Here is a 27924-nt window from a genome sequence, read left to right on the forward strand (position 1 = left end):
CTAGGTAAGAGTCACCACTGAGTTACATGCCAGCATTAAATTCCTAGACTCAGGCTAGGTACAGATGTAGCCCAGTTGGCAGAGTACCTGCCTACCATACATAAAGGCCTGGTTTGATCCCCAGTACTGCATAAACTGGGCATAATGGCACATACTTCTAATCAGCATTTAGGAGATGGAAACAGGAAGATCAGAACAACAACAGCCATGGTTTCACAGTGAGTTCAAGACAAGTATTTAAGAAACTGAAGATGGGGCTGGAGAGATGGTTCAGCAGTTAAGAAGAACACTGCTCTTCCAGAGGTCCTGAGTGCAATTCCCATCAACCGTTACATGGTGGCTCACAACCATCTGTAGTGGGATCTTATGCCCCCTTCTAGTGTGCCTGAAAACAGCAACAGTGTACTCACATACCTAAAGGAAAGTGGATGGATAGATAGACGGAGATAAATCTTGAAACACAGAAGTGGCAAAGTGGAGAAGAGAAACAATTTTATTTTTGGCCTTTTTTTTTAAATTATTAAGCACTTTGGATCTTGCACTCTATTTTCAGATGACTAACCAATTGTTACCAGTGATTCCCAGTTCTAGAACATCATTGAGTTAGAAGACCATGGTCCTTCTGTCCACAAGACAGATCCTATAAAGAGGGAAACATCTCTTGTTAGATACAAACTGAAGCACTAGTTAAAAAAGGAAAAAATAATTAAAAAACCAACCTAACAATCTATATCAATCTGGGCAGAAAGTAGTGTCAGGTTTGTAAATCCAAACCTGAAACTACCCCACCGCCCTTCTCCTCTGACACACTGTTATGTTTCAAAACAGAGTCTCACATAGTCCAGGTTGGCCTTTAACTTCATATGTAGTCAAGGCTGACCTTGAACTCCTTGATCCTCCTGCCTCTACCTGCCAAGTATAGTAGTCACAGTCACTATGCCTGGCTCATCCCCGCCTCCAATAAATACACAGGCTAATATTCACACTCTGATTATTAAAAAGTTTCACAAACTCTGTATGTAAAGATTTACCCTGAGACAATAGTAAGCAAAGAGGGGATTTCATAGAAATAAAATGGTAGAGAGCAGATTGGTCCCAGTGTCAAAAGCAAGAACAGTCTGCTGTGAATTAGTGACAAATCGAGTAAGACATCATCAGGGGTCTGAGGATGTGTCTGTTACAAAGCCAAGACCCTGCAAACACTAGCTGCAGTGTGCCTGAACATGTGCTCAGAAAGACTGGCCAGGCACAAGGAGTCTCTGACAAATGCTGGGGTGCACTGGGATCAACTGGATCACAATACTTCTCTCCATTCAGGTTCCTTGTAGATGTGGGGCTGAGACATGACTTAAAGAGTCCTAAGGAGCAAGAGCAAAGCAAGAGCTCTTTTCAGCCAGTATCTGCCCAGATCCCAAACTCTCTCTACACGGAGGCTGGAGAATTGGATTTGTGTTGATCCAATACTTCAGTTTATCCTGGTCACCCTCTCCAGTTTACTGCAGATTACCCGCTTTGCCTACACAAGAACACAAAACTTTTTACAAGAGCAATTTCAAAAAGGTTTGAGCAGTCACTAAGTTGGTTAATATTTCAGTAATAGACTCTCCTTTGCCTCAGCCTCCCTCAGTCCCATATGATTACAGCATCATCATCATCGTCATCATCATCATCTTCCTCCTCCTCTTCCTCACCATCTTCTGGCAGTTCATCCTCCTCATCCTCCCCTTCTTCTTCATCTAGACAAACTACCACTTCTGCTGGCTTAGGCAACCGAGAGTCAAACCAGTCCAACACTTGCTGAGTGCTTAGTCTTGATGCCTGACTCAGTTTAAGGATATCAGCTTCCCGCAGCTGCTGGTGGGCTGCCCAGTACTTCTCCAAAGGTCGTATATCTGGTGGGGGCGGTGGGGCTGGTAGAGGTGGTGTCTTGGCCCATTCTTTCAAGGAACGAGTTGATGGTGTAGGAATGGCTGGATCTTGAAAACTAGGGGTACCAAGTACTGCATTGTCCCGAAACCATTTCAGCTGTCCATGCTTCAAGGCATATCGTGTGTCACCAAACCATTGAATGATCTCCGGGCGAGGTAAACCAGTGATCTGTTCTAATTTATGGTAATCTTCTCGTCGTGCCCATTGGCACTGTAGGAAAAAGGATTTGAGGATGGCCAACTGTTCTTTGGTTTTCCGCTTAGTCTTTCGCTGGTGTTGCATATCTGGGGAAAGGTATTCTGTGGGGCCAGCCAAATTTGGTTCTGAGTTATTCTGTAACCTTTGGGGCCAGAGTGGTTCTACTTGTGGAGACAGTGCCTTCTCACTAGGTGAGAATGACTGTGAGGTACAACCCAAAGGCTGGAGGGGTTTAGGGGTGGCAGTGGTTCCATTAGCCAATCCCTGGAAAGAGGGAGAAGAGGTAGAGGAAGATGGAGGTATTCCACTAGGTTCGGATTCCTCCTTACAACTATTATCAAGTAATGAGATCAATGCGGGCTTATCTGGCTGATGGACAGCTGTGAAGTGATTCCAGGAAGCAGTCTTTGCACGTGACTGGTCAGGACCCCTGCCTGCCTGCTCCTTAGAGAGGCCACTGATCTGAAGATCCTGACAATCTGATTGGTGGGAGAATGTTCTGCTGCCCATCATCAGAGGCTCCTTAGTGTTCTGATGATTCAGTGGCAGCTGTGATACCTGAGAGGGCTCCTCAGGCTCAACCTTCAATCCTTTCATGTGAGTGGGCTGCTCACTAGGCGCCAGAGGACTCAGTCCAAGAGCAACCTGTTCCGGAGGGAGCACTGGAGGCCTCTCCTGTGGGGGCCTCACTGGCTGCTGTGTGAAAGAGAGAAGAGACTTGAAAAGGAGCTGATCTCGGTGGTACACCACTCTGGCACGAGTCTCTTCTATCTCTTCAGATGACCAGCTAATGCCGCAGCGGAGACGTTGGGCCATGAACCAGGTCTTTACCTTCTCCATCTGCAGCCCATGCCGCAGGCAGAGGAGAGCGATATCTGCCAGGCTTGGATAGGGGAAATAACTGAAGGCTTGTAGCAGGTGCTCATTTCCGTCCAGCTCACTGGTTTGGACGGCTTGAGTCCACACAAGCTGTAGCTCCTCGGAGACTGGAGGGAGACAGACAAGCCCTGCTGCAGAGCTGTCGAGACTGCTGGCATCTTTATTAGGACTCATGTCGTGCTCTGGTTTGTACCCTTCAGAGACAGCTGTAAGAAAAGAAACCGTCCCGTCACCATTTAATCTTTGCCAAACTGCTGAAACCAAACAATTTCTATTTGAATCATGTTGTATTGCTCTTAAAATGTCTAAATCATTTCAAAATTTGCACAATCTTGTCAAGTCATCAGAACCTGCTGTAATTCCTGTATTCTTTGTATTAAACACAAGGTCCATACATAGAAGCTTGGATAAAAATGACCCTAAGCCACATGACAAAAATCTGTCTTTAGAGGCTAAGGAAAAAGTTATCTTCCCACAGCCTTTACTGTTCCAACTTCAGTTTTGCTTCTGACAACTATCAGTCCGCTCTCACCTTCAAGTTCACGGAACAGCACTCAGACTGTTCTTAACCACAAAAGCAGCACCTCTGCTGAAATCTCAGAATGAGCACTCTTGAATGCTTAATAATCTCGGATTGCTTCCAGAACACGGAGACAGGGAAACAGCCGATCAAACCAGGCACAGGAGTGCAAACCCATGATCCCAGCACTTGGGAGACAGTCAGTAGGACCAGGAGTTCAAGGACAGCCCGAACTACCTAAAACTCTCAAAACACACAAAGAAGCAAGCAACAACAAAACAGGGTGGGATACTCTGCCCAGCCCTAAAAAATGCCCACCCCGTTTTTGTGGTGACGGGTACTGGGAACAGGAAACTATTCATAGTACATTAAAGCCCTAAACTCTAGAGGGAGTTTCCCATCCCAGGAGGAAACCTTGGTATAAAAGAACCTTATTCCCCTTGGGCTAGATCTTGTGGAGAGGGCTTAGTAAAGGTTAGTCCCCTCCCTGGGTCTTTGTCACCTCTCACAGCTCAGCCTAAGGAGCCCAGAGATGACCCCTTCCCCATTAATAGCCTACTCCACAAAGGGTAAAAGGGCTCCTGCTCTTATCTCTTCAGTCCAGCTTTCTCCTCAAAACCAGCTGGACAGGCTTATTAAACAGTACCACTAGCTCCCAGGATTGTGGGAAGGGGACCTATTCATTCCTCAATGCCTGGCAAAATCTGCTCTCTGAATATTCTGTAACTTCTTTTTTTAGTACTTTTTTCGTTTTTAATTCATTTATTTTATTTATATGAGTACACTGTTGCTTTCTTTAGACACACCAGAAGAGGGCATCAGATCCCATTACAGATGGTTGTGAGCCACCATGTGGTTGCTGGGAATTGAACTTGGTAACTTTGGAAGAGCAGTGGGTGCTCTTAACCACGGAACCATCTCCACCCCATTCTGAAACACTATAATTCAGCTCCCTCCTTAGGTATTAGAAATACTTTATCACGTCACATTATATTGTTGGAGGAATCCCATTGGTGTTTATATTACTTCTTGTCTGTCCAGGATAGGCTAAGATTACTATTTAAATGCAACTGACTGACAGATTTCAAGTCTACAAAGACAATGTATACTGTGTTCACTTCTTTGGAGACCTTCTCTAGCCTAGGCAAGTGCTCCAAAAGGTGGGGGCTTAGGGGCTTTATCTTACTCTATAAAAGTATTTTTAGGTTTTATTTTGTAACTTTGATCTGCATGTACATAATCCACCATGTGTGTGCTGGGTGCCCTCAAAGATCAGAAGAGGGCATCAGAACTCCTGGAAGTGGACTTACAGTTGGTTGGGAGCTGCCATGTGGGTGAGGGAATTGAACCCAGGTCCTCTGCAAGAGCAGCAAGTGCTCCTAACCGCTGAGCCGGCCCCCTAGAGGCTTGAGGATTACAACACTGATCCTTCGCCCTGGTGTTAGCTTGCCACAGCTTCTGACAGTCAAACCTAACAGGCCAGAAGCCATTGCAGATCCTAAAAGCATTGTACTTGAAGGGCATTTTACCAGTGAGGAGGCAGCTTATGAATTCCAAGCTCCTGCCACTTAGCATCTAGCTCTGGGTAAGTCACTGAAACCCTAATGACTCTTCGCTCCATTTTCTTCCTCTGTAAAGAAGGCTGTGCTTACAGAAAAGCTGCATGTTGTCATCGGGCATCTGTTGTGTGCTAGGCATTATAAAGTCAGAATCAGCAGCTTTGGGAGATAAAGGTTTGGTCTATAGCAGACTTGCGGTTAACTGCAGCCTCCCTGCTTTCTAGAATGCTATTTGTCCTTAGCCAAGTTCTTTCACCTAAGGCTTAGTTTCTTATCAAAGAAAAGGGTACCCTTACCTGGGAAGTCTAAACTGGGCAGGTGTCGGTGGCCAAGCATTTTAACAATAAGCTACATACAGCTCCAGCCCCATGATTTTATATGCTGTATTTTGAGGTTTTGAGACAATTTCAGAATGGATTTTGTTGCTTTGAAAAAAATATACAAGTGTTGGAGAGAATACTCAGTGCTTAAGAGTACCTGGCTGCTCTTCCAGAGGACATAGGTTCAGTTCTAACATCTACAAGGTGGCTCACAGCCATCTGTAACTCCAGTTCCAGGACATCGGATGCCCTCTTCCGGCCTCTGTGAGCATTGCATGCATGTACTGAACAGACATAAGTGCAACAAAAATCCATAAATGTAAAATAAAATGGAAAAAAGAAAAAAAAGGGCTATAGACATGACTCAGAGGCATAAATGTCTCCCAAGTGCTGAGACTGAAGGCGTATGCCACTATACCCAGCTAGAATCAAGACTTCACCTTGTAGCTGGTAATCCTCTGGAAGAATCTGTCTTTCAATGGGAGCACATTACAACCAGGATGGCTCATAAGAATGACAAGTAGGGGCCAGCCACAATGGCACAATGTAAAGAGACTGTCTCAAAAACAAGAGTGACAAGGAGGATAGACCAGTGTTCTTAACAGTCAGTTTCTGTGTCTCCATTTTGGACTGGATAGAGAAAGAATCAAAACTGGAGGGTTTCTACCTGGGCAGAGATGGTAGTGGTAAAGCCTATTATGAATAATCACAACTGCATCCTTATTACAGATGCCAGATATATTATTCTGCATAGTCGTTAACTTAAAAAACACACTTGTGACACTTCTCTCTCCCTTTGGTTTCTAACATCCTCAGACTGACAGCAAGGCCAAGCAGCCTAGACTTGAAATTTAGATGTTGTCCATTCTACGGTAGGAAAAAAAGGACTTTGGAACGTTCAGTTGAACATAGGCTTGCACTAAAACAGAAGACAAAGCAGAAAACTGGATATGACCCTGCTTGATTCCTAAGTCTTTATTCAAAGAAGATCTGAAATACTTACTGCCTCAGGTATGTCTGGCGAGTATAGTGGGTGTTAAAGGCCTTAAGGACTTTTGTGATGTTTAACTTAGGTGCTTCTAAACTTTTTAGATCATCAACTTCTTTGAGAATCAGATAAAAATCATAGAGCTTTGGGCTGGAGAGATGGCTCAGCACAGGTTCAGTTCCAAGCACCCATATCAGGTGACTTATAAGCCACCTGTAACTCCAGTTTCAGGGGATCCAAAGCCCTCTGGTTTTCATGGGCTTTACTGTACGTAGTAACACAAACACAGACACACACAAATCAATCTTTTTTTTTTAAGAGTCAGACTTTCCAAAATGTGTAACTTAAAAATGTATGCCCAATGTCACACTTGCACACACCAATGCCAAGAGGTCACCTTCAGATCTCTGTTTTATAAGTCTTCCTGACTTAATGAAGGCAGTGCAATAGCTGACTTAAAAGTGAACAAGCAACTTAATGAAAATGAATGGAAAGAGTGGGAGACAAGAATAACAGCTGTCAGCCGGGCGTGGTGGCGCACGCCTTTAATCCCAGCACTTGGGAGGCAGAGGCAGGCGGATTTCTGAGTTCGAGGCCAGCCTGGTCTACAAAGTGAGTTCCAGGACAGCCAGGACTATACAGAGAAACCCTGTCTCGAAAAAACCAAAAAAAAAAAAAAAAAAGAATAACAGCTGTCTAGAAGGGACAGGGTATTTGTGGTACCAGATGGGATGGGAAAGGTGCTAAACGGTTCAAGTGACCCACTAGATTATATACATGATCAATATCCAGTGTCCTGGATACTCAAGGTTAGCTAGTATCTAGTACAACACACTGGCTTGCTTGAAACAATGTGCTTCTCCAACTGTTTATGCCCCTACACAGTTGCCCATTTCTGGGTCATATCTGGGTATCTATAATAACATAATTAAAGCATGATGCAAATCTATGAAAATGTGGAAGCTAAGACATCTCAGCATGCTGAGGCAGGAGGATCGCAAATTTGGGACCAGCGTGAGCAAAACTGTATAAACACAAAAATTAAATGCTTTGGAGGACTAATTCAAGAATATGTATTAAAACCCTGCCCAGTTAGGAGAGGGCAAGGCAACTGTGGAAGAGTGATGTGAGTATGTTCCAACTCAGATAGCTTCCAAAGGTCCAATCTCACTTCACTTTAAAGAAAGCCAAACTGGAAATAACATGATCAAAGTGAGTAGCTCTCTCCTAGAGTGGCATACTAGAATTACCTGAGAAACTTAAAAGGCCACCTCCGTGCCATGCTCTTCTGATTAATGGACTGGGACACAGGCATTCATAGTTTTAAAAGTTCTCAGTGTGCAATTAATACTAAAAAGAGGAGTTAAACAATACACTAAAGACTGGTAATATTTACTTCCAATTGTAAGGTTTAGGATAATTCATGTATCTTAGTTTTTTGATTTCTGGCTTTTGCAACTACTGCTGTCTACCTATCCTAATAATATAAATGGATTTGAGACATATGACTAAGAGTTCATAATATGCATCGATCTCGGCCCACACTGATTTTCAGACAAGTCTCAAGCTTGAGTTTTCTTCCAGCTGACAAGTCTCAGAGTTGCAACACCAGGAACCTGTGAGGACTTTTCGTTTTCCGGTTGGTGGGGCACAAGAGTCGGGGGCCAGTTGTTTGTGTGTTTTTTTCTCCTTTTAACCTTTCATTCCCAAATGGCAGTGCTCCCTATAAGTGAGGGCTAGTTGTAAACGCCTGTTGAGGTCGCCAGGAGGTAGCCATGGGGACAGGGGAAGCCCGGGAGGCATCTGAAGGGCCCGGAACTGGGTCAGAGAACAAAAAGTTTCAAGTACTTGGGGCGGTGAGCTCCAGGAGGCAGGTGAACCTGCATCCTCACAGAGGGCGTCCCGACCCAACCTTTCCCATCCCCCCCTACACACACTCCTTAGCCTCCCCCAGTTACAACAACACAGATTCGAAAGTGCAGGGGAGGAAAGAGGGACAGAACCCGACGACTTCCAACGGAGGATTCTCCTCCCACCACGAGGATGGGGCTCTGAGGGTCGGAGGTTTCGCACCGGCCGGGAGGCAGGCCCAGGGGCTGGGGGGGTCGGTCACTCACCACGGCGCGGCCCCGGGCGGCGGCTCCTAGCCTCGCACTGCGGGCCGGGGCGGGAAGGGGGAAGAGGGCAGGGGATCCAAGAGGGCGAGGGGCTGCGGCACGCCCGGCTCCTGGCACCACGCGAAGCCCTGGACGGACGCTGCCCCCTACCCCTGGACCGAGGCGCTCCGCCCCTACCAGTGCGGCTTGGAGGCGGAGCCGAAGCCGAGGTCCGGATTGGTGGGCGGGCTGATGCACAACGTACTGGGTCGGCCATTGGCTGCGTGGGTCCCAGCAGAGGTCCGCGATTGGCTGCGGAGACCCGGTCAGTGTAGGCGCGTGGGGCTGGGAACATGTCTTCCTGGACTCGGCGTCTGCAGTGGACCTCTGCATCCTGTGGTCCTTCCAAAGTTCTTTACTGAACTGGCCCTGGGTCCCGCAGGAAGCCCCTCGGAAGACCTTTTAAGACACCTACCACCAGTCAAACTGGAGCACAAGCGCTACCAGCAGCGGCAGCCGTGACGAAACGCTTAAAACCACCGAGAATGTGCACAAGGAGGATCAGATGTTTAGCCCCCAGAAAGACGAGCATCTTAAGTACCCAGGACTTCGGTCACTTTTGAGGTCAATGTGGCGAAAGTATTCTCAGTGACGAAATACTCTGGGATTCGCTGTTAGGGTGTAATAAGATGTGCTGTTCACTAAACCATACTTGAGGGTACAAAGTTCTCAACCAAATTTAGAATATTTAGGATTTCCCATCGTATTTGGAAACAGCACTTCTGAAGTGACTTGTGTTGTTGACATTTGAAGCTCAATCTTGGTTATTTGGGTCATCCCCCCCCGCCCCCCCCCCCCCAGACAGGGTTTCTCTATATAGCCCTGGCTGAAAGGCAATATCAGCCGGGCAGTGGTGGTGCATGCCTTTAATCCTAGCACTTCAGAGGTAGAGGCAGGTGGATTTCTGAGTTCGAGACCAGCCTGGTCTACTGAGAAACCCTGTCTCAAAAAACAAAATAAACAAACAAACAAAAAAAAAAAACAAAAGAAAAAAGAATAAGGCAATATCAGTCTTCGCCTGTATTCTCAGACCTCACCGTTGACTCTTCCTTACCTACTGTCACATGAACTTTTCTTGAAAAGAACAAATGGAGGCTGAAAAGACAGCTCAGGGGTTAAGAGCACATGCTGCTCTGACAAAGGACCTGAGATAAGTTCCCAGCACCTATATCACAGTCACCTGTACCTCCAGCTCTATCTGGTCTGAAGCCCTCTTCTAGACCTTGTGTGAGCATGTGCGCTGACACGTGTCCCATGTTGTTGCCCCCCACCCCTTATAAGTTTAAAAAATAAATCTTAACAAAAACTTCAAATGGCTATCAAAGATGGCCAAAGGATGACTCCACCCAAGTATAGCTTAGTGAATGGTGTGTGTGTGTGTGTGTGTGTGTGTGTGTGTGTGTGTGTGTTTGAGACAGTGTTCTTTTCTGTAGCCTTGGTCCTTGGCTGTCCTGGAACTTGATTTGTGGATCAGGCTGGCCTCAAATTTAGAGATCCGTCTGCCTCTGCCTCCTGAGTTCTGGGATTATAAACATACCACTACCACCCAGCTGGTGAATCAGACTTTAATGGCGTTACTTACAGAAGTACGAGCAATTTATCAGTGTCTGTACTAATGAATTAAGTGTCTCCCTCATCTCAACACTGTTAACTGTTTATATACCCTCAGGGAATGGAGGGAGCCTTGTGAGCTCCTCCCCCCCCCCACAACAACCTCCATGAGCGTTTCTGTAAACTGTGGGTGAGGCCTCATGAATTCAGTGGCAGTCCGAATTCAGGAATGAACAAGTTTTCCATTCACTAAGGATAGCATTCCGTTTCACACTTCCTCTCTAAGAAACCAGATACAAATCTCGTTTCATTTTTTAAGGGTTCCACTCCAAAACCTAGAGCTCTTTGCAGGCTGACACATCTTAAACATCTCTGCTTTGACGCTGTGCCGTATTTTCTGTTGCTAGCCTCTTATTTGCCTCCAATCCTCATTGCATGAACTCAGTCTCAACATTAAAAGCCATCTATGTTGTCAAGACACTGGGGGTAAACGAGGAAAAATAGGGTCCTTTTAAAAGACCTCTTTGAACTGTCAGGTGTTGCAGGGTTATTTGAGCACACTGAGAACCCCAAGATTGTGTTATTTACTGGAAAACCCGGTTTTCAGTTGTGGTGTGGCTCAGTCTTAGCCCACACTTTTAATCCAAGAGCTTTCTGCTTGAATACTGTAAACAGGATTAGATAAAGTCCACCTTAGGTCCAAAGGCAGAGCAGGCAACGGTTAACAGGAAGTGAACATAGGGTTATTAAGAAAAAAACATCGTATGAGGGAGTCAGGGGGATCAGATATTGAGAACCAGAGGAAGTAGACAGGAGGGACATTCAGATTAGAGGAGGTTTTTAAAGGCATCATGAGAGAGGGGCATTACTGGTGGGACTTTGGCTAGAAAGAAAAGTCATGAGCTAGCAGGCTTTCATCCCAGCATCTGGCTCCTGAGTCTTTGTTGGTAAAAATCTAAGGCACCTTTTATCCAGCAGGCTTTGAGCCAGAGCTGTTGCACTTTACATGACATTCTTCTGAGTCACAACACAATGCCCGTTGTTTGGTAGTTAACATGAAGAAAGGGGAAATGGGACATTTCAGTTAGGCAGCCCTTAGTTACCAGGGGAGATCAATCCCTCATAGCACTCTATTGCCTGGGTTGCTTGGGAAGAATCTGTGCTTGAAGGGCTGAAAACTGAGGGAGGAGCTGTCTGCAGGAACCAAACACCTGACTCTGGAAAGGCTGGCCAATTACTTTGGGCAACAAGGATGACCCACATAGAAATTTAAAAGGTGACAGCTTTCAATCACGTTTCATTTTTCAAACATTCACCCCCAAGAGTTAGCGGTTTGGAACACTGGTATGGTGGTTAAGAACACTTGCTGACCTTGCAGAGGAGTACGGTTTGATTGCCAGCACTCACAGGATGGCTCACAACCATCTGAAACTCCAGTTCCAGGAGATCTAACGCCCTCTTCTGGCCCCTGTGGGCACTGCATGCATGTGGCACACAGACACATATGGCACAAAATACTCAAAACATTTCAAAGTAAAATAATCAAGAGGGGGGGGCTGATGGGAGCAAAGAAACCACAAAAAGAAGAAAGCCCTGTGCCTGGTTCTGGAGCAGGGAGGCTAAAAGGCTTACTCTGAGTTTTAACTTCTAGATTTAGAAGTTGGTGTGGACTTGGGTGTGGAAATTACTGAGCAGTCATCGAAGCACAATAATAATAATAATAATAATAATAATAATAATAAAACCTGTCTTTTGCAGGATAACAACCTTCTCAACTCCTCCAGGACTTGTACTTGAGACTAGGGGCTCAGGTCATCCTCAAGAGATGTTAATGTCCCATCTTTGGTGAAACTTTTTTCTCAGGCTTACAAGATGTCTGTCTCAGCAGTAAAGGCGCCTGCTGCCAAGCCTGACAGCTTGAGCTGAATGCCAGCAGTGAGGTTCCTGGGTCCCACATGATAGAGAGAATTGACTCCAGAAAGCTGTCCTCTGACCTCCACACCGTCCAATGCATGAGCCCATTCATACACATACTTATGCACCCGGGCACACACACAAAAGAGGTCATTAAAAAAAATGTCTGCCAGGCAGTGGTGGCACACGCCTTTTATCCCAGCACTTGAGAGGCAGAGACAAGCAGATTCCTGAGTTCAAGGCCAGCCTGGTCTACAGAGTGAGTTCCAGGACAGCCAGGGCTGCACAGAGAAACCCTGTCTCGAAAAACAAAAACAAAAACAAAAACAAAAACAAAAAGCAAAAAAAAACCAAACAAACAAAAAAATTAATTAAAGTTAAAAAAAAAGTCCTCCTTTTGAAGGCTGAGGTACTGGCTGACTGGAGGAACAATTAACCGATGAAATTCGAGTCTCTCTCTTAACAGACCTCTTGCAAAACACCTGAGAAGGCCAGATACTTCTTAAGGAGGTGGTTAGTTGCCGTAACCTTTGGAAGTATACCTAGTTCAAGGCTAACTTGTTAAGATTGGTGTGTCCTTCCTTCCTTAGTTCTCCCTCTATCAAACCTCCTCTTTTGTCAGTTGGCAATGAATGCCATAGACATTTTGAGATTGGCTGAGCTGGGAAACACTTAGTTTAGGCTTAGTAAGGATTCTTGCGTGATTTTCAGTTTTGCCTATTAATAACTTATTATCCCGGGCTGGAGAAATGGCTCAGCGGTTAAGAGCATTGACTGCTCTTCTGAAGGCCCTGAGTTCAAATCCCAGCAACCACATGGTGACTCACAACCATCCGTAATGAGATCTGACACCCTCTTCTGGAGTGTCTGAAGTCAGCTACAGTGTACTTACAGATAATAAATAAATAAATCTTTAAAAACAAAACAAAACAAAAAAACCTTATTATCCCACGGCAGACACAGTTTCTGGACTGACCTGTCCTTCCTATTCCTTTTCAAAGCAGCGAAACAGCGGTAGGAACTCCACTGCCTCATAGTGCAGCTATTTGGAGATCCTGGAAGCAGTAATTAAATGTCTTAAACTCTATCACAGTGTGACTGTTGTCCTAACAGGGAGTCTCTGCCATGGCTGTGAATGAATGTTAACGGAAAGTCATGGGAAGGTGCAGTGACACCAGGCATGATGGCACACAGCTGCAATCCCAAGCACTCTGAGAGGCAGAGGGATCGTATTCAAGGCCAAGTTCAGGGGATGGAGGACACTGTAAGATAAGGAAAGAGCTCAGAATGAAATTAATATCTTCACCCTGAGCTTCTGGTCTTAGCTTGGGAGTAGAGTGCTTGCCAGGCGATTGCAAGGCTTTAGGTGGGAGCCCCAGCATTGAAAACAGAACACTCACAAAAATAAATAAATAAATAGATTGATAGACAGACAGACAGATAGATAGATAGATGATAAAAGAAAAGGTTCAAAATGCTTCATTTCTGCCATTTTGTTCTAGCATCCCTAGTCTAATACCTTACACCATATATGAAATAAGTGGTCCATTTTGTCCGAGTCTGGCAAAAATATTGTTTGTCTTTCAAGACATGTTCTCAACAGTAGCCGAGGCTCACTTGCCAGGCTAGCCTTGAACTCTGGGCAATCCTTCTCTACTGGCCTCTTGAGGGCTAGAATTACAGGTGTGAGCCATTATGCCTGGTTTGAAAATTTTTATATCTGGAGATAACAGGCCCCAGACCTTAGCACAGCTGACTCCATGATGGAAGTGCCATTCAGGCTGTAAGATTCAGCTTGTAGACAGCACCTCCTTCCAAAATGAAAACAAAGACCTAATCCATCAAAGTCGATACAGTTCTAGTTGGAAGATACACTAACCTTGCTTCTTAGCTTTAGTCTCACTTCTGTCTAGCTGTTGTTAACTGAAGAATGTGAACTGACAACAGGGTTTTGTGCTTAAAAGCTCACTCTGAGAAAGGATCGGAGCTATACTGGGACCCTGAATACCCAGTATAGTTACCAGCTGACTGACAGGCTTCCTATTGGCTTAATGTCCGGGCAGTCTTCTATGGTGGACACTCCACAACAATCACACGGTGTAAAAATAACTTTTTTTAATTACCATAACTTGAAAATTAACATGCTAGAAAACTGAAAGCCTTTTTTGTTTGTTTGTTTGTTTGTTTTTGTTTTTTCCACATACAGGATTTTTCTGTAGCCTTGGCTGTGCTGAAACTCACTGTAGATCAGGCTAGCCACGAACTCAAGAAATCCAACTGCCTCTGCCTCCCCAGTGCTGGGAGTAAAGGCGTGCACCACCATGGTTCAGCACGTAATTCTTTACAGTAAGTGTGATTTACTTGTTCCATGAAAAGGCTATCAGTGCATCAGGATGGGCATAGCTCAGTGGGTACAGGTGCCTGCTGCCAAGTCTGATGGCCTAGGGTTGATTCTAAGGAAACCACACCCTGGAAAAGGGGCACCATTGCAAAAAGTTGTCCTCTGCCTCTCTGTGTGAGCCTTGAACACGCACAAATAAGACAGGTGTGGTGGTGCACACCTTTAACCCCATTGCTCAGGAGGCAGAGGTAAGTGGATCTCTGTGAGTCTGAGGCCAGCTTGGTGTACACAGTGAGTTCCACGACAGCCAGGGCTATATAGTGAGACCTCGTTTCAAACAACAAAGAACAAAACAAAAAAGTTCAATCTGGCTTCTTGTATCCAAACATATAGAAAAAAATTGTTTGCCAGGTAGAGGCGACTTTTTGTCAGCTTTTTAAAAACTACAACTGATTTGCATTTTTCCATTCTATAAAAGTTCACTTTATGACCAATTTTGTATTTGTTTTCTTCTTAAAAGTGGTATACTTCAGGGACCAAATGACCATGTTCAGTTTCCATCCAGTTGTCTGTGTCTCCTCTCCTAAGAAATGCCAGAGTTCAAGGGAGCCGAAAGGCTGAATAATCAATCAGAAGTGCAGGTGTTGGGAATTTGGGATGGATTTGAAACAGTAAATGCTACATGAAACTTTCTGTGAAAGAAAGAGTTCAGAGGAACCTGCCACCAAACTAAGATGCCCGAGTTTGGAAAGAACATAATACCACAGGACCTTTGCACACCCTCCACCTACCTCTCCCTGGGTGTCTGGTCCTCATGCTTCCTTCATATATGGTATCACTTTCAAAACGTACTGGGTGGGCGCTCTGCAATGACATCACAGCTTGACTATTATGATGTAATGAGGAGGCCCGTGACTATGCTCCAACTAGTGTCGGTATTCTGAGTCTCATGGGATGATCAAAGAAAGAAGGTCACTCAAAGATGAAGTAAGGCCTTGTTGGGCCCCGGGAGATCCAGCCACTGTAGACTTCATCTTGAACAACTGGACAAAGGAGTATTTATTGATGGTTACGGAGAAGTTAGTTTTTTAGTAAAACTAGTTCCTCATACCAAAGCCCCTGATCTCTCCTATGTTTGGTGAAGGAAACGCCACACCTCTGTGACTTCATGCTTATTGTGCACTGTTTGCAGTACCCAAGAATGCAAGACACTCCGGGCGTGCCAGGATTGTTGTGACCAAAGTCATGGGACTGTAGTGAAGCGCCTTCAGTCACAGAAAACAAGGTTTCCCACAATAATTCCTTCCAGGTCTAAGTCCTTCTAGAAAACAACTATTCATTCTATCATTTACCCAAGATACACTGAAAAACACTTCATTCTAATGTTTACCCTAGATACCATGATTTTACTTAGAATTACACTACAGACTAGGGCTTCCCTATCAGGTCTGCTGTTGTTTCATTACACTGTGGTTGATTCCATTATTTATCACTCAGATGTGTGGGAACCAGTTCTGTTAAGACCCGATCCTTCTCAAGGACTTCTTCAAGATTTCTTTCCATCCATTCTGGACTAGAAGTCCTTGCTTTGCTTATCTTCAGCATACTGTTCTTACTTTGCTTCGGGGATCCCTTTGATAAACATGGAACTTATGTTTGCACTGCCTAAGCATAAGGATATAACTTAGCCACCAAACAATGAGGTATCCCGACCTAAGAAGAAATTAGCTTCTCCCAAGCTGGTCCTTTTAACTGCACCAAGAGCTAGAGCTGAGTGCCAGGCAGCTTAGAGTTCAGCCCTCCAAACTTTCTCACTGTCCAAAATGATAAAAGGATCTGGTTAGAGTGTCAGGGTCACCAACCCTTCTGTACCTCTTTCTCACCCAACTTTTACATGTCCAAGACTCCATAGGTCTGGAAAGATACCTCAGGAGGGAAAGGTATTGTGTTAGTTTCATAAAACTATCACCTCGACACAAGCTAAAGTCATCTGAGAGGACAGAACCTCAATTAAGAAAAGGCCTCTATGCCAGTGCCTTTGATCCTGGCACTCAGGAGGCAGATGCAGGTGGATCTCTGAGCTGGAGGCTAGCCTAGTCTACAGAATGAGTTCCAGGATAGCCAGTATTATGCAGAGAAACTCCTTCTAAACAAACAAACAAACAAACAAACAAACAAGGGCTGGAGAGATTGCTCAGGAGTTAAGAGCACTGACAGTTCTTCCAGAGGTCCTGAGTTCAATTCCCAGCAACCACATGGTGGCTCACAACCATCTGTAATGGTCTGATGCACTCTTCTGATGTGTGTCTGAAAACAGCTACAGTGTACTCATATAAATAAATCTTTTTTTAAAAAACAAGCAGAAAGAAAGAAAAAGACAAAGGGGGAGGGAGAGGGAGAGGGAGGAAGGGAGGGAGGGAGGAAAAGAGAAAAGAAAATGCTTCCATAAGTATAAGCCTGTAGAACATTTCTTAATTAGTGACTGACTGATGGAGACCCCAGCCCATGCAGATAGTGCCATCCCTTGGCTGGGGGTCCTGGGGTTGCAGGATCTTTGATCACACTGTGAATCACAAGATTGTGTTGTTTACTAAAAAAAAACTGTTTCTCATTGTGGTGCCCTCACACAATGCCTTTAATCCAAGAGCTTTCTGCTTGAATACTGTAAAGAGGATTAAATAAAGTCAACCTTAGGTCCAGAGGCAGAGCAGGCAACCAGTTGACAGGAAGTGAACATAGGATTATTTTTTTTAAAACACAGCAAATAAGAGAGTCAGGAGGATAGAGATACACAGGAAGTAGAAAGGAGGGGCATACTGTTGGAAGAGTTTTTGAGACAACATATAGAAAAAGACCTCTTGGGCTGGTGAGATGGCTCAGTGGGTAAGAGCACCCAACTGCTCTTCCAAAGGTCCAGAGTTCAACTCCCAGCAACCACATGGTGGCTCACAATCCGTAACGAGATCTGGCGCCCTCTTCTGGAGTGTCTGAAGACAGCTACAGTGTACTTACATATAATAAATAAATAAATCTTTAAAAAAAAAAAAAAAGAAAAAGACCTCTTGTGTTGTCGGCTGTGGAGAAAGGTCAGTTGGGTGCTTTCTCTGCCTCCCAAGTCTTCACTGGTAAAACTGAACGACTGAAATTTTGTTAAAAACAACACCTGGGTTCTATAAAGAGAGCAGGCTGAGCAAGCCATGAGGAGCAAGCCAGTAACCACAACCCTCCATGGCCTCTGCATCAGCTCCTGCCTCCAGGTCCTGTGTGAGTTCCTGTCCCAACTTCCTTTGATGGTAAGCAGTCATGTGGAAGTGCAAGCCAAATAACCGCAGCTCACCTTCTAGTCACCGGGTTTCACTGCAGCGTTGGAAACCCTAAGGAAGATAGGTACTTGTGGCAAAGCTTAAAGATCTGGGTCCTATCCCCAGGAAAGGAAAAAAAGCCAACTCCCCCAAATTATCTTCTGACTTCCACAAGAGTGCCCTCCCAATAAGTAAAAATTATTAAGTAGTAACTAAGTATGGTGGCTCAAGCTTGTCATCCTCGATGAGGCAGGATTATGAGTTCAAGGCCAGCCAGAGCTGTAGAACAAGACTTGCAAAAAACCTAGACAAAAGCAAGAAATGAGGTGGGGAAGAGAATCCTTCTCTCAGCTCTCCCTGTTCTTCACCCAAAGAATATTTCTAAATAGCTTCCTCCCCGACTCCCTAATTTTATTTATTTATTTGGGGTTTTCAAAACAAGAGTTTGTGTAGTCCTGGCTGTCCGGGAACTCAACTCAGTAGGCTAGGCTAGCCTTGAACTCACAGTGATGTGCCTGCCTCTACCTCTGGAGTACTGGAATTATGGGATTAAAGGCATGCACCATCACTGCCCAGCTCTCCCTGATTAATATGGTTTTTGTACCTGCATGAGGGCAGCTGGGTGGGAAGCTGAAGGGAGGCACAATGCTAACGGGCTTCTGGCTGGGACAGTGCACAGGGCTGCCCTGAGGGGCTGGAGAGCAGTCTGGGGAGGTTCACAGAACAAACTCGTGTTCTTTCCATGTTAGCTACCCAGTAGTGTAGTACCTGTTCTGTGTGTTTACAAAGATCAATACTCTTTAACTTTACCCAAGGAAGCTCAAGGCTGGGAACAGAGACCCCACCAGTCCCTGGAGAAGGAAGCTAGCAGGGGGAAAAGGAGGGTAGGAAAAGGACGGAGATGGTACAAGAAGGAATTTGTTTTGTGAGACAGGGACTCTCTGTGTAGCCCTGGCTGTCCTGAAATTATGAAGATAAGGACGGCCTCAAAACTCTCAGAAATCCACCTGCCTCTGCTTCCTGAATGGGGGGATTAAAGCTCTGCCAACTTGGAAGGACTCTTTTATATTAACCTTTGCCCTTGCCATCACAATCATGGGTAATGAGATATGATGGTCCATATGTTGAGTCCAGTCTTTGAAGTTCACTGACACGTTATAATGCTGCTCAAGTCACTTCCTATTTCTGGACTTGTGTTCTTGGGGAAGGAACCTGAAACCTGGGCTCTCTAGAGACAAGGCTTTCATGCTTCTGATTGTGTGTGAATGGCAAGCACCCAGAGGCACTCTCCAACACAAGCCAGAAACAAGAATGTGGGAATGAAGTTGGAGGATCAAGAGTTAGGGCTCAGGGCTGGAGAGATGGCTCAGCAGTTAAGAGCACAGGCTGCTCTTCCAGAGGGACTGAGTTCATTTGAAGACAGCAACAGTGTTCTCACGTATAAAATAATAATAATAATAAGAAGAAACAAAGACAGACAGACAGACAGACAGGAAGGAAGGAAGGAAGGAAGGAAGGAAGGAAGGAAGGAAGGAAGAAAGGAAGAAAGGAAGAAAGGAAGAAAGGAAGAAGAAAGGAAGAAGAAAGGAAGAAGAAAGGAAGAAGAAAGGAAGAAGAAAAGAAGAAGAAAGGAAGAAGAAAGGAAGAAGAAAGGAAGAAGAAAGGAAGGAAGGAAGGAAGGAAGGAAGGAAGGAAGGAAGAAAGAAAGAAAGAAAGAAAGAAAGAAAGAAAGAAAGAAAGAAAGAAAGAAAGAAAGAAAGAAGTGAGCTAGAAGAAAGGGTGTCTCACTTGGTTTGTGGGTGGTAGGGTTTACAGTTTTGCTACTCTAGCCCAGTTCAAGATAAGAAAAGGGAAACTTTTTTTTTTCCCCCTGAGACAGGGTCTCACTGTGTAGTCGTGGCTGTCCTGGAACTTGTTCTGTAGACTAGACTGGCCTGAAACTCATATCTGGTGAAAGAGGGAGAATCCTAAATTCCCATGCCAAGGAAGTGACATCCAGGTAGGAAAGGTCTTCTGGGAATCTCAAAAGGGCTAGGCACACAAATACCACTCAAGACAGTACATACAGCATCCCTTTCCTATTTGACAAGGCTCTCAGTACACTGGTTAGGCCAGGCCCAACCTTGGGGACTAGAGAAACATATCGCCTTGTCTAAAAGTGCTGCAGCACTTCAGTAAGCAAGATGCTGGGCGTGGTGGCGCACACCTTTAATCCCAGCACTCCGGAGGCAGAGGCAGGCAGATCTCTGAGTTTGAGGCCAGCCTGGTCCATAGAGTGAGTTCCAGAAGAGCTAGGGCTACACAGAGAAACTCTGTCTGGAAAAAAAGACAAAAAAACAAAATAAAACAAACAACGAACAAAAATCTCAAACAAACAAACAAACAAACAAACTCTAAGACTCCTGTTCTATATAGCTGAAGACAGGCGTGTGAATGAGCCATGGTACCTCTTACAGAGAGCTCATGATGACCTATGCCCTATGACCTGGCCCAAGCTCACACTCACCCACTCAATACTACCAGGGTGTCCCAGGAAGGAAGCCCAGCAAGGACACTTAGCAGTTGCCCTAAGTTTGGAACCATTCTTGAGGAAACATCAAATAATTTACCTGGGCAACGGTAACGGATGTGGAGGGAGGGAAGGAGGTGCACCCAATGGTATGGTGGGTTGGCCAGAGCCAGGACAGAAGCCCCCTATATGGAGCCTGGCATTTCAGTAGGTTCTAAGTTCTCTAGCAGGCAGGTGGGATGCTGCTTGCTGACCCTGCAGAGCTGGAATGCTGGCACAAGAGACAGCAGGGGAAAGTCTGGGGCCTTTGGAGGACAGGAAGGCACAGCATAATGAGGAACGATGGTCTTTCCCTACGGTAAAATGGTAGATATGTAGCAAAGTTTTTAATTTTGTTCTTAAAGAAAAAAAAATACATACCACCACGGTTACACACAGACTCGTGGGACTTCCTGTGATCACAATCCTATAGTCCTGAACAAATTACTGAGCTTAGACTTATTTCTAAAACAGGAATAACAATGCTCAAATCCCAGTGCCACTTTAAACATGCATGTAAAACATTTAGCACACAAAAGTTAAATGGGAGCTGCTACTATTGTTAATATGACGCAACAATAACGCACACACATTAAAGATGATGTCGTAACACCTGACCCTCAACCCAGTCTCCCTGGGCTCCTTGTTGAAGACTGGAGAGTGCATTGTTTAGGAGTTTCCAAGAGAGTTCTTCCTTTTACTTTGCTGAACCTGAAGGTGGTCCACAGATGCATCCAACCATCTTCTTCTCAAGGGAAGATGATGCGCAAATAGGCATTTATCTGAGGCATGACCAGAGGGGCCAAAGAACAAGCCCCAAACTGAATTCTGAGTGTACGTATAGGTACCTGGCAGAGAAGAGGGGAAGTGAGAAACCATTCAAGATGCTGGCAATGGAAAGGGGTATGGGAAGCCAGTTAGTTACCTGGGAGGTCCTCGTTCAACTGTGACATTAGGAATTCTTTCCCCTTTAGAGAGGTGCCTGAGGAAGGTGGATCAACAATGGCCTTAGAGGAAAGAAGCTACGGCTCCCATCCACCTCAAGGGAAAGGGAGACCAACATGGGTGAAGAGAGGAACTAAAGATAAGTGTCCTACATGTTCAAAGAAACAAGTGGTGGGAGGGGAGAAAGGCAAGGCAAGGCAAGGCAAACAAGCAGCAGGCCTGACTCCCCCTCAGGAAGGGCATGTCGTGAGGGTGGCTACCACAGAAGACTCCAGGTTTTCCATTTCACTGGCTCAGGGTATGGCTCAAAATGCCACCTTCTGGTGCCATTTCATTCTTTTTTTCTATCTCTTATACCCATAATCCTTTATCCTCCAGAGTTTCAACACTGTCTCCTTCTAGGGATCCCACACCAACAGTTTTCCTAACAGCTGGACTCTTCTCCATTTTCCACTGGGAGCCCAGACTGGAAGTCTGTGGAGGCAAGAGCGAAATCCAAAGGGCACAGGGTGAGCTATGGCTTAGGAGCTACAGATCCACTGGGGTTCTCTGCTGGCTGCTGCCTGGGTCCTGGGTCATCTGAACTACGCTCATCCGCAGCCACAGGCTCAGGGCACTGGGTAAGTCTTGTTTCTTCTTCTTCTCCTTCTTTCAATTTTCTGAGAGTCAAATGTAGCCCAGGATGGCTTGGTAATCATATGTAGCCCTGGCTGGCCTCAAACTCAAAACATCATTCCTGTATGTGCCACGAGACACCTTGCTTACTGAAAGATGTTGTTTCTAATCTATACTGTGCCATAAACAGACCATAAAATGCCAGAAAGGTCATAGTGGGTCAAACCAATAACCCCCGGCACAGCAGAGGCTGAAGCAGGAGGGCTGTACCTTGGAGGCCAGCCTGGGCTAGAGACCATGTTGAGAGGAGAGAAGAGAAGAGAAGAGAAGAGAAGAGAAGAGAAGAGAAGAGAAGAGAAGAAAAGAGAAGAGAAGAGAAGAGAAGAGAAGAAGAGAGAGGTAGCCTTAAGAAAGAAACAAAGAAAAGAAGAAAGGTAGCCAAAAGGAAGGAAAGAAGGAAGGAAGGAAGGAAGGAAGGGAAGAAGGGAGGGAAAGAGGGAGGGAGGGAGGGAGAGGGAGGGAGAGAGAGAGAGAGAGAGAGAGGAAGGAGGAAAGAAGGAAGATCAGTTAGTCCCAAGAAAAGGTAGCTGAAAGAAAGGCAGCCTTAAGGAAAAAAAAAAAAAAGAAAAGAAAAGAGGGCTGGCGAGATGGCTAAGTGGGTAAGAGCACTGACTGCTCTTCCAAAGGTCCTAAGTTCAAATCCCAGCAACCACCTGAAATGAGATCTAACGCCCTCTTCTGGTGCGTCTGAAGTCAGCTATGGTGTACTTATATATAATAATAAATAAATCTTTAAAAAAAGAAGAAGAAAGGGGTCTGGCGAGATGGCTCAATGGTTAAGAGCACTCACTGCTCTTCCAAAGGTCCTGAGTTCAATTCCCAGCAACCACATGGTGACTCACAACCATCTGTAATGGGATCTGACGCCCTGGTGTGTCAAAAGACAGTGACAGTGTACTCACACATAACATAAATCTAGAAAAGAAAATAAAGGAAAAGTAGCCTTAAGAGAGAGAGAAGGAGAGAAGAGGAGGTGGAAGAGGAGGAGAGGGCCTTAGGGAACCACCTAACTCCACTTTCTTCTCACAGAGGAAAACGGAGCCCAAAGACACAAAGAAATATGCTCAACCATACAGATACTCAGTGGTTTCCTCTTTTTAAGAGGCACGAAGAATAAATCAGTAGGATTTTCATGATTCCCCGGCCCTTGACATAAAGTGCTTAGAGGTTAAGAAGACGCCCAGAAAAGTAAGGCTGGCATTCATTCTTCTGGAAGCCTATGTGAACCCCTTAGATGTCTCACTATTTGGCTACAAGGGCAGGGTGGGAGTTACTTTTGCCACCGTCCTTACTCCTAGTGCTTGCCTGGTGGCTGAAGGAACTCAAAAAGAACAAACTGTCATACCCCCCCTCCCAACCCCTATCCTTGAAGACTGAAGCCACGAACTGCTGAGAGACAAGGGAATCCTGTCATACTGCCAGAAGGCAATGGTCAAATTCCTGGAGTTAAGCAAGGCAATTTCGGCTCAGATGAAGCTAGGATGGGCAGGACACAGGGACGTGGGGTGGTAAGGCCAGTAAGAGGGAAGCAATCCGAATGACTTCACTGGGCTGGACTTTATACATCAAGGCTCCTCAGTCCATAAAGGTTCCCAGCCCAAGAAGGCTTCTTGACCTTCCAGAGCCTTTCAGGGCCTTCTATCTCTCATTCCTCGAGTTCCTTCCACTTACGCACACCTGCTGTTTTCCACCCCAATTTCTCTGAGTTTCGCAGGCGGTTTCCAGCCACCTCCGCTTGACTGAGACCGCTCTCCACCCATCTGCCAAATGTGACTCCCTGGTTCCTGGCGCCACAGCCTCTCCCCCTACGCCTGCATGCCTCCGTTTTTTCCCTGCTGTGGCCTGTAGGAGCCTTGTCTCAAATAAAATGGATCCAGCCCTGGGGCTCCGCGGCTCCGGCACCGGCAGGATGCTCGGGCCCAAGGAGCGCGTAGTCTCGGCCGCCGTTGTTATCCCAGAACTCGCGGCCCGTAACCCGGTAGCGAAGGGCGAAGAGCAGCGTTCCGCCGACCGGAGGTGCGGGCAGGCGGAAGGCGAAGCGGTCAGCCCGCGGCGGGGACGGAGCAGGACCCGCGTAGGAGGCGGGCGATTCCCGCAGGCTGCGCCAGCCGTCCGCGCTCCAGCGCACGCTCACACGCTTCTCGTAGGCCAGGTCCAGCACGCGCGCGCTCCCGGCCACGCCCAGAGGGCCCGCGTCTGCGCGCTCCAGGCAGATGCGCTGCGCCTGCAGCCGGGCGGCGAAGCCGGGCTCCAGGGCTGGCTCCAGGGCGACGCGCGCCTCCTGAGGAGAGAGGGCGGGGAGGCAGGTCAGGGCGGGGACTCCCGAGAGGGAAGGCTGAGGCCCGGGGGCGGGGCACGGCGGGACGCCTACCTGGAAGCCGCGGGCTCGCGGCGGGCACGGCGCGAAGTGGCGCAGGGCGTCCCTCTGCAGTTGCACCTGCACGTGGCGGGGCACCCGGGGCGGTTCCCCCGGGCGGAAGCGCCGGACCACAGCCAGCTCCAGCCCCAGCGCGTCGGCGAAACGCACTCTCTTGCGAGTGTCAGGGCTGCGGCTGCGGGCTGTCCGCGCCCCGCCACCACCCGCGGGCGCAGAGCGGGCCCTGCGCCCCCGACCCGGAACGTGAGCCCGCGAGCGGGCGCCTGGCCGGGTCCCGCCCTCCCCGGGCTCCTCCTCCGACTCCTCCTCGAGGCTGGGCCGCTGGCTGCGGTAGTACGCCCGCTCGGTCAATGCCGCTATAAAGCTCAGGTTGCGGGGGATATCCGTGCGCGGTGGCCGCTCGTGGGACATGTCACCCCTGAGCCCCAGCGGGGCTAGCGCACAGTGCCCGGCGCGTCCTCGCTCTGCTGCCGGCTCTATGCCCGAGCATAAGGTGTAGATAGGGCTGCTCAGCAGCAGCTGGCTGCGGACTCTCCTTGCTGTCACCCCGCGTACCCTGCCTGCTCGGTTTCCTTGACCATCTTTCCCTTCCTTTGGCGGCCAGCCCCGGTGTCAGACTATCCGTCCTGCTCGCTTCCAGCTCTCTGCTCTGAGCGTGCGCTCAGCGACGCTCACCCTTCAGTTCTGCGGGCCTCGCTGACCCGGCCCCCGCCCACAGCCCTCTGACAGGTGGCTGGTATCCATCTTCACTGCTGCACCAGGGGGCGGGACTGCCTCCATCCTTGGGGTCTTAGATGAGTTACTCCTATATAAGAAGGGTTAAAGCAGGAAGAAAAGAGTAATCTTTCCTTTTTCTTTTTTTCTCTTAGCACGGGAAAATTAAAAATGCTGATGGTTTAATTCTCCTTAGAACTCAGTGTTTTCTTAAACCCAGGCTACAGGTTTGAAATACGATGGCAATGAGTGTAGTGACTGAAAGGGCGTGAATCCTAGATAAAAGTCTTTAGTAGAAGATTCAAAAGGATGCGCGGTGGCACTGGCTCACTGGCTACTGAGAAAAGTAATGAGAACACTTAGCTTCCAGTCCTATGTCCCCTGCTGATTAGCTGTGTGACCTTGAGAAAGGAATAACTTCTCTGGACCTTGATTTTTCTCAATCATTAAAACAAACAAAAATAATTCTGATCTCTTATCTGTAAATCTTTTCAAGGGTGAAGACTGTTTCTGATTCATGGCCGTTTTTATACATGGTAGGTCTTCCAGTTATTGAGTTGTCCTTCTTCCAAGAAGGACACAGGACAGGCTATTTTCCATTTTATTTTTGAAAAATACACTAGTGACAATGGTATGTAAAATATTTTCTAACTTCTCTTCTGATTTTTTTTTTACAAAGATTTGTTTCATTTTCAATTATCTGCATGGTGTCAGGGGGTTATGTATGCAGGAATGCAGGTACCCACGGAGGCCAAAAGGGGACATCAGATAGCCTGGAACTGGCATTACAGGTAGATGTGAGCTGGTATAAGTGAGTGCTGAAATTACACTAGGGCCTCTAGAAGACTGTTATGTGCTCTTAACTGCCGAGCCATGCTCCTGCTTTCTATGGGGTTTTATAATACAGAACACTAGGCATAATTATAGTATTTATAATTGTTACAAATATTACAGAAACAACAACAACAACAAAAAGGCCAGGCTTGGTGGCACACGCCTTTAATCCCAGCACTCAGGAGGCAGAGGCAGGAGGATTTCTGAGTTCGAGGCCAGCCTGGTCTACAAAGTGAGTGCCAGGACAGCCAGGGCTACACAGAGAAACCCTGTCTCAACCCCCCCCCCAAAAAAAAACCTAAAACAACAACAACAACAAAAACTCAAAAAAAAACAAAAACAAACAAAAAACCCAAATATTACAGAGGAGAAAATTGAGATGGAAAAGATCCTTGCCCAGAGAGCGTCACATAGTTACCAATTGTGGAGCTAGGATTAGGACCTCAGCAGCCAAATTCTAGAGTTCACTGTTCTATTCATTTAGTTTTATACAGCATTAAAATATAACTGATAATAATGACGACACTGGTATTTTCGTTAAATGATAATGTTAGCATCTAATATAGAAGTGGACAGTATGGGGCTGGAAGGCTGGCTCATTGGTAAGAGAATGCTCTGCTTCAGGGAATCTGGTGCCATTTTCTAGCCTCCAGGGACCCTGCACTCACATGAACATAGCTCCCGCTTGGACACACACAGCACATAATTTAAAAAAAAAAAAATAAGTGAGCTGAGCATGGAGGTTCACTCCTTTAATCCCAGGACTTGGGAAGCAGGAACAAGCAGGGTCTCTGCTTGAGACCAGCCTGGTTTACAGAGTGAATTCCAGGATAGCTGGGGCTACACTGAGAAATCCAAAATAAATAAATAGATAGATGATAGATAGATAGATAGATAGATAGATAGATAGATAGATAGATAGATAATATGGAGCCAGGCATTGTGGTGCAAGTGTATACCTTTTTTTAAAAAGATTTTTTTATTATATGTAAGTATGCTATAACTGTCTTCAGACATACCAGAAGAGGGAGTGAGATCTCATTATGAATAGTTGTGAGCCACCATGTGGTTGCTGGGAATTGAACTCAGGACCTTCAGAAGAGCAGTCAGTGCTCTTAACCTCGGAGCCATCTCTCCAGCCCCCAAGTGTATACCTTTGATTCCAGCACTCAAGAGGCAGAGGCAAGTAGATCTCTGTGAGTTCAAGGACAGCTATGTAGAGAGACCTTGTCTCTAAATAAATAAATGAAAGAAAAGAAAAAGAAGGAAAGAAGAGAAAATATTAGAGTACAAATAAAATCTCCAAATTTATTTATTTATTTGTGATGTTGAGGTTTGAACCCAGGGCCTTGTACGTGCTGGGAAAACACTCACTGAGCCATGAAGTGTCTAAATTTTTAACAGGATGGCTTAACCAACACAACTATACAAGAGACTCAACTGGTCATAAAGAGTGCGACTTACTGCTATGTTACTGTACAGTCCATTCCTGTGTGTGTTTCATGGCAGCTTTAAACATACCATTAGCTGGGACTCACTTTAGAAACCATATTGAGTTGTGTTTCTTCTTTCACACATAACATGCATGAACATACTTTGTGTCTTAAGCTGTAAAATAATTTGTCAGTGTTTGTAGTTACTTGGACTGAGCAATGGAAGAAAGAACCACTACAGGATGAATCCAGGCTTCTTAGCAACAGGGGGAACTGCCTCTGTGGGATTGAACCCCAACAGTCTCCTAGAAGCTCTCTGTTGTTGTTGTTGTTGCTGCTGCTGCTGCTGTTGGATTTTGTTTTCTGAGACAGGGTTTTTGTGTGTATCCCTGGCTGTCCTAGAACTCACTCCGTAGACCAGGCTGACCTTGAACTCAGAGATCCACTTGCCTCTGTCTCCTGAGTGCTGGAATTAAAGGAGTGTGCCATCATGTCTGGCATAAGTCTTTATTTCTTTTTTTTTTTTTTTTTTTTTTTTTTTTTTGGTTTTTTGAGACAGGGTTTCTCTGTGTAGCCCTGGCTATCCTGGAACTCACTTTGTAGACCAGGCTGGCCTAGAACTCAGAAATCCACCTGCCCCTGCCTCCCAAGTGCTGGGATTAAAGGCATGCGCCACCGCACCCCGCAAGTCTTTATTTCTTTATTATATGTAAGTACACTGTAGCTGTCTTCAGACACTCC

General features: G+C 46.2%; 2 protein-coding genes across 5 annotated transcripts; both read right to left on the reverse strand.

The window, feature by feature from the left end:
- Positions 1-478: 478 nt before the first annotated feature.
- Homez (homeobox and leucine zipper encoding) lies at positions 479-15331 on the reverse strand. Of its 4 annotated transcripts, XM_021182406.3 has the most exons (3): positions 15147-15331; positions 1692-3212; positions 479-640 (listed from the first exon to the last, which is right to left on the reverse strand). In XM_021182406.3, exons 1-3 carry the CDS (start codon positions 15229-15231, stop codon positions 588-590), a joined length of 1659 nt encoding a protein of 552 aa, XP_021038065.2. In that variant the 5' UTR covers positions 15232-15331; the 3' UTR covers positions 479-587. The 4 variants fall into 4 exon arrangements, with proteins under 4 accessions (XP_021038065.2, XP_021038064.2, XP_021038066.1 ...); XM_021182405.3 differs by having other exon boundaries at positions 479-3212; positions 15147-15330; XM_021182407.2 differs by lacking the exon at positions 15147-15331 and adding an exon at positions 8511-8642 and having other exon boundaries at positions 479-3212.
- A 5202-nt stretch (positions 15332-20533) lies between these two features.
- On the reverse strand, positions 20534-24673 carry Ppp1r3e (protein phosphatase 1 regulatory subunit 3E). Its single transcript, XM_021182497.3, has 2 exons — positions 24197-24673; positions 20534-24106 (listed from the first exon to the last, which is right to left on the reverse strand). The coding sequence occupies exons 1-2, from the start codon at positions 24611-24613 to the stop codon at positions 23684-23686; spliced, it is 840 nt and encodes a 279-aa protein (XP_021038156.1). The 5' UTR covers positions 24614-24673; the 3' UTR covers positions 20534-23683.
- Positions 24674-27924: the final 3251 nt, after the last annotated feature.

Source organism: Mus caroli, unplaced genomic scaffold (assembly GCF_978045245.1).
Source record: "Mus caroli unplaced genomic scaffold, Mus_caroli_1 scaffold_12, whole genome shotgun sequence".
Classification (NCBI taxonomy): Eukaryota; Metazoa; Chordata; class Mammalia; order Rodentia; family Muridae; genus Mus; species Mus caroli.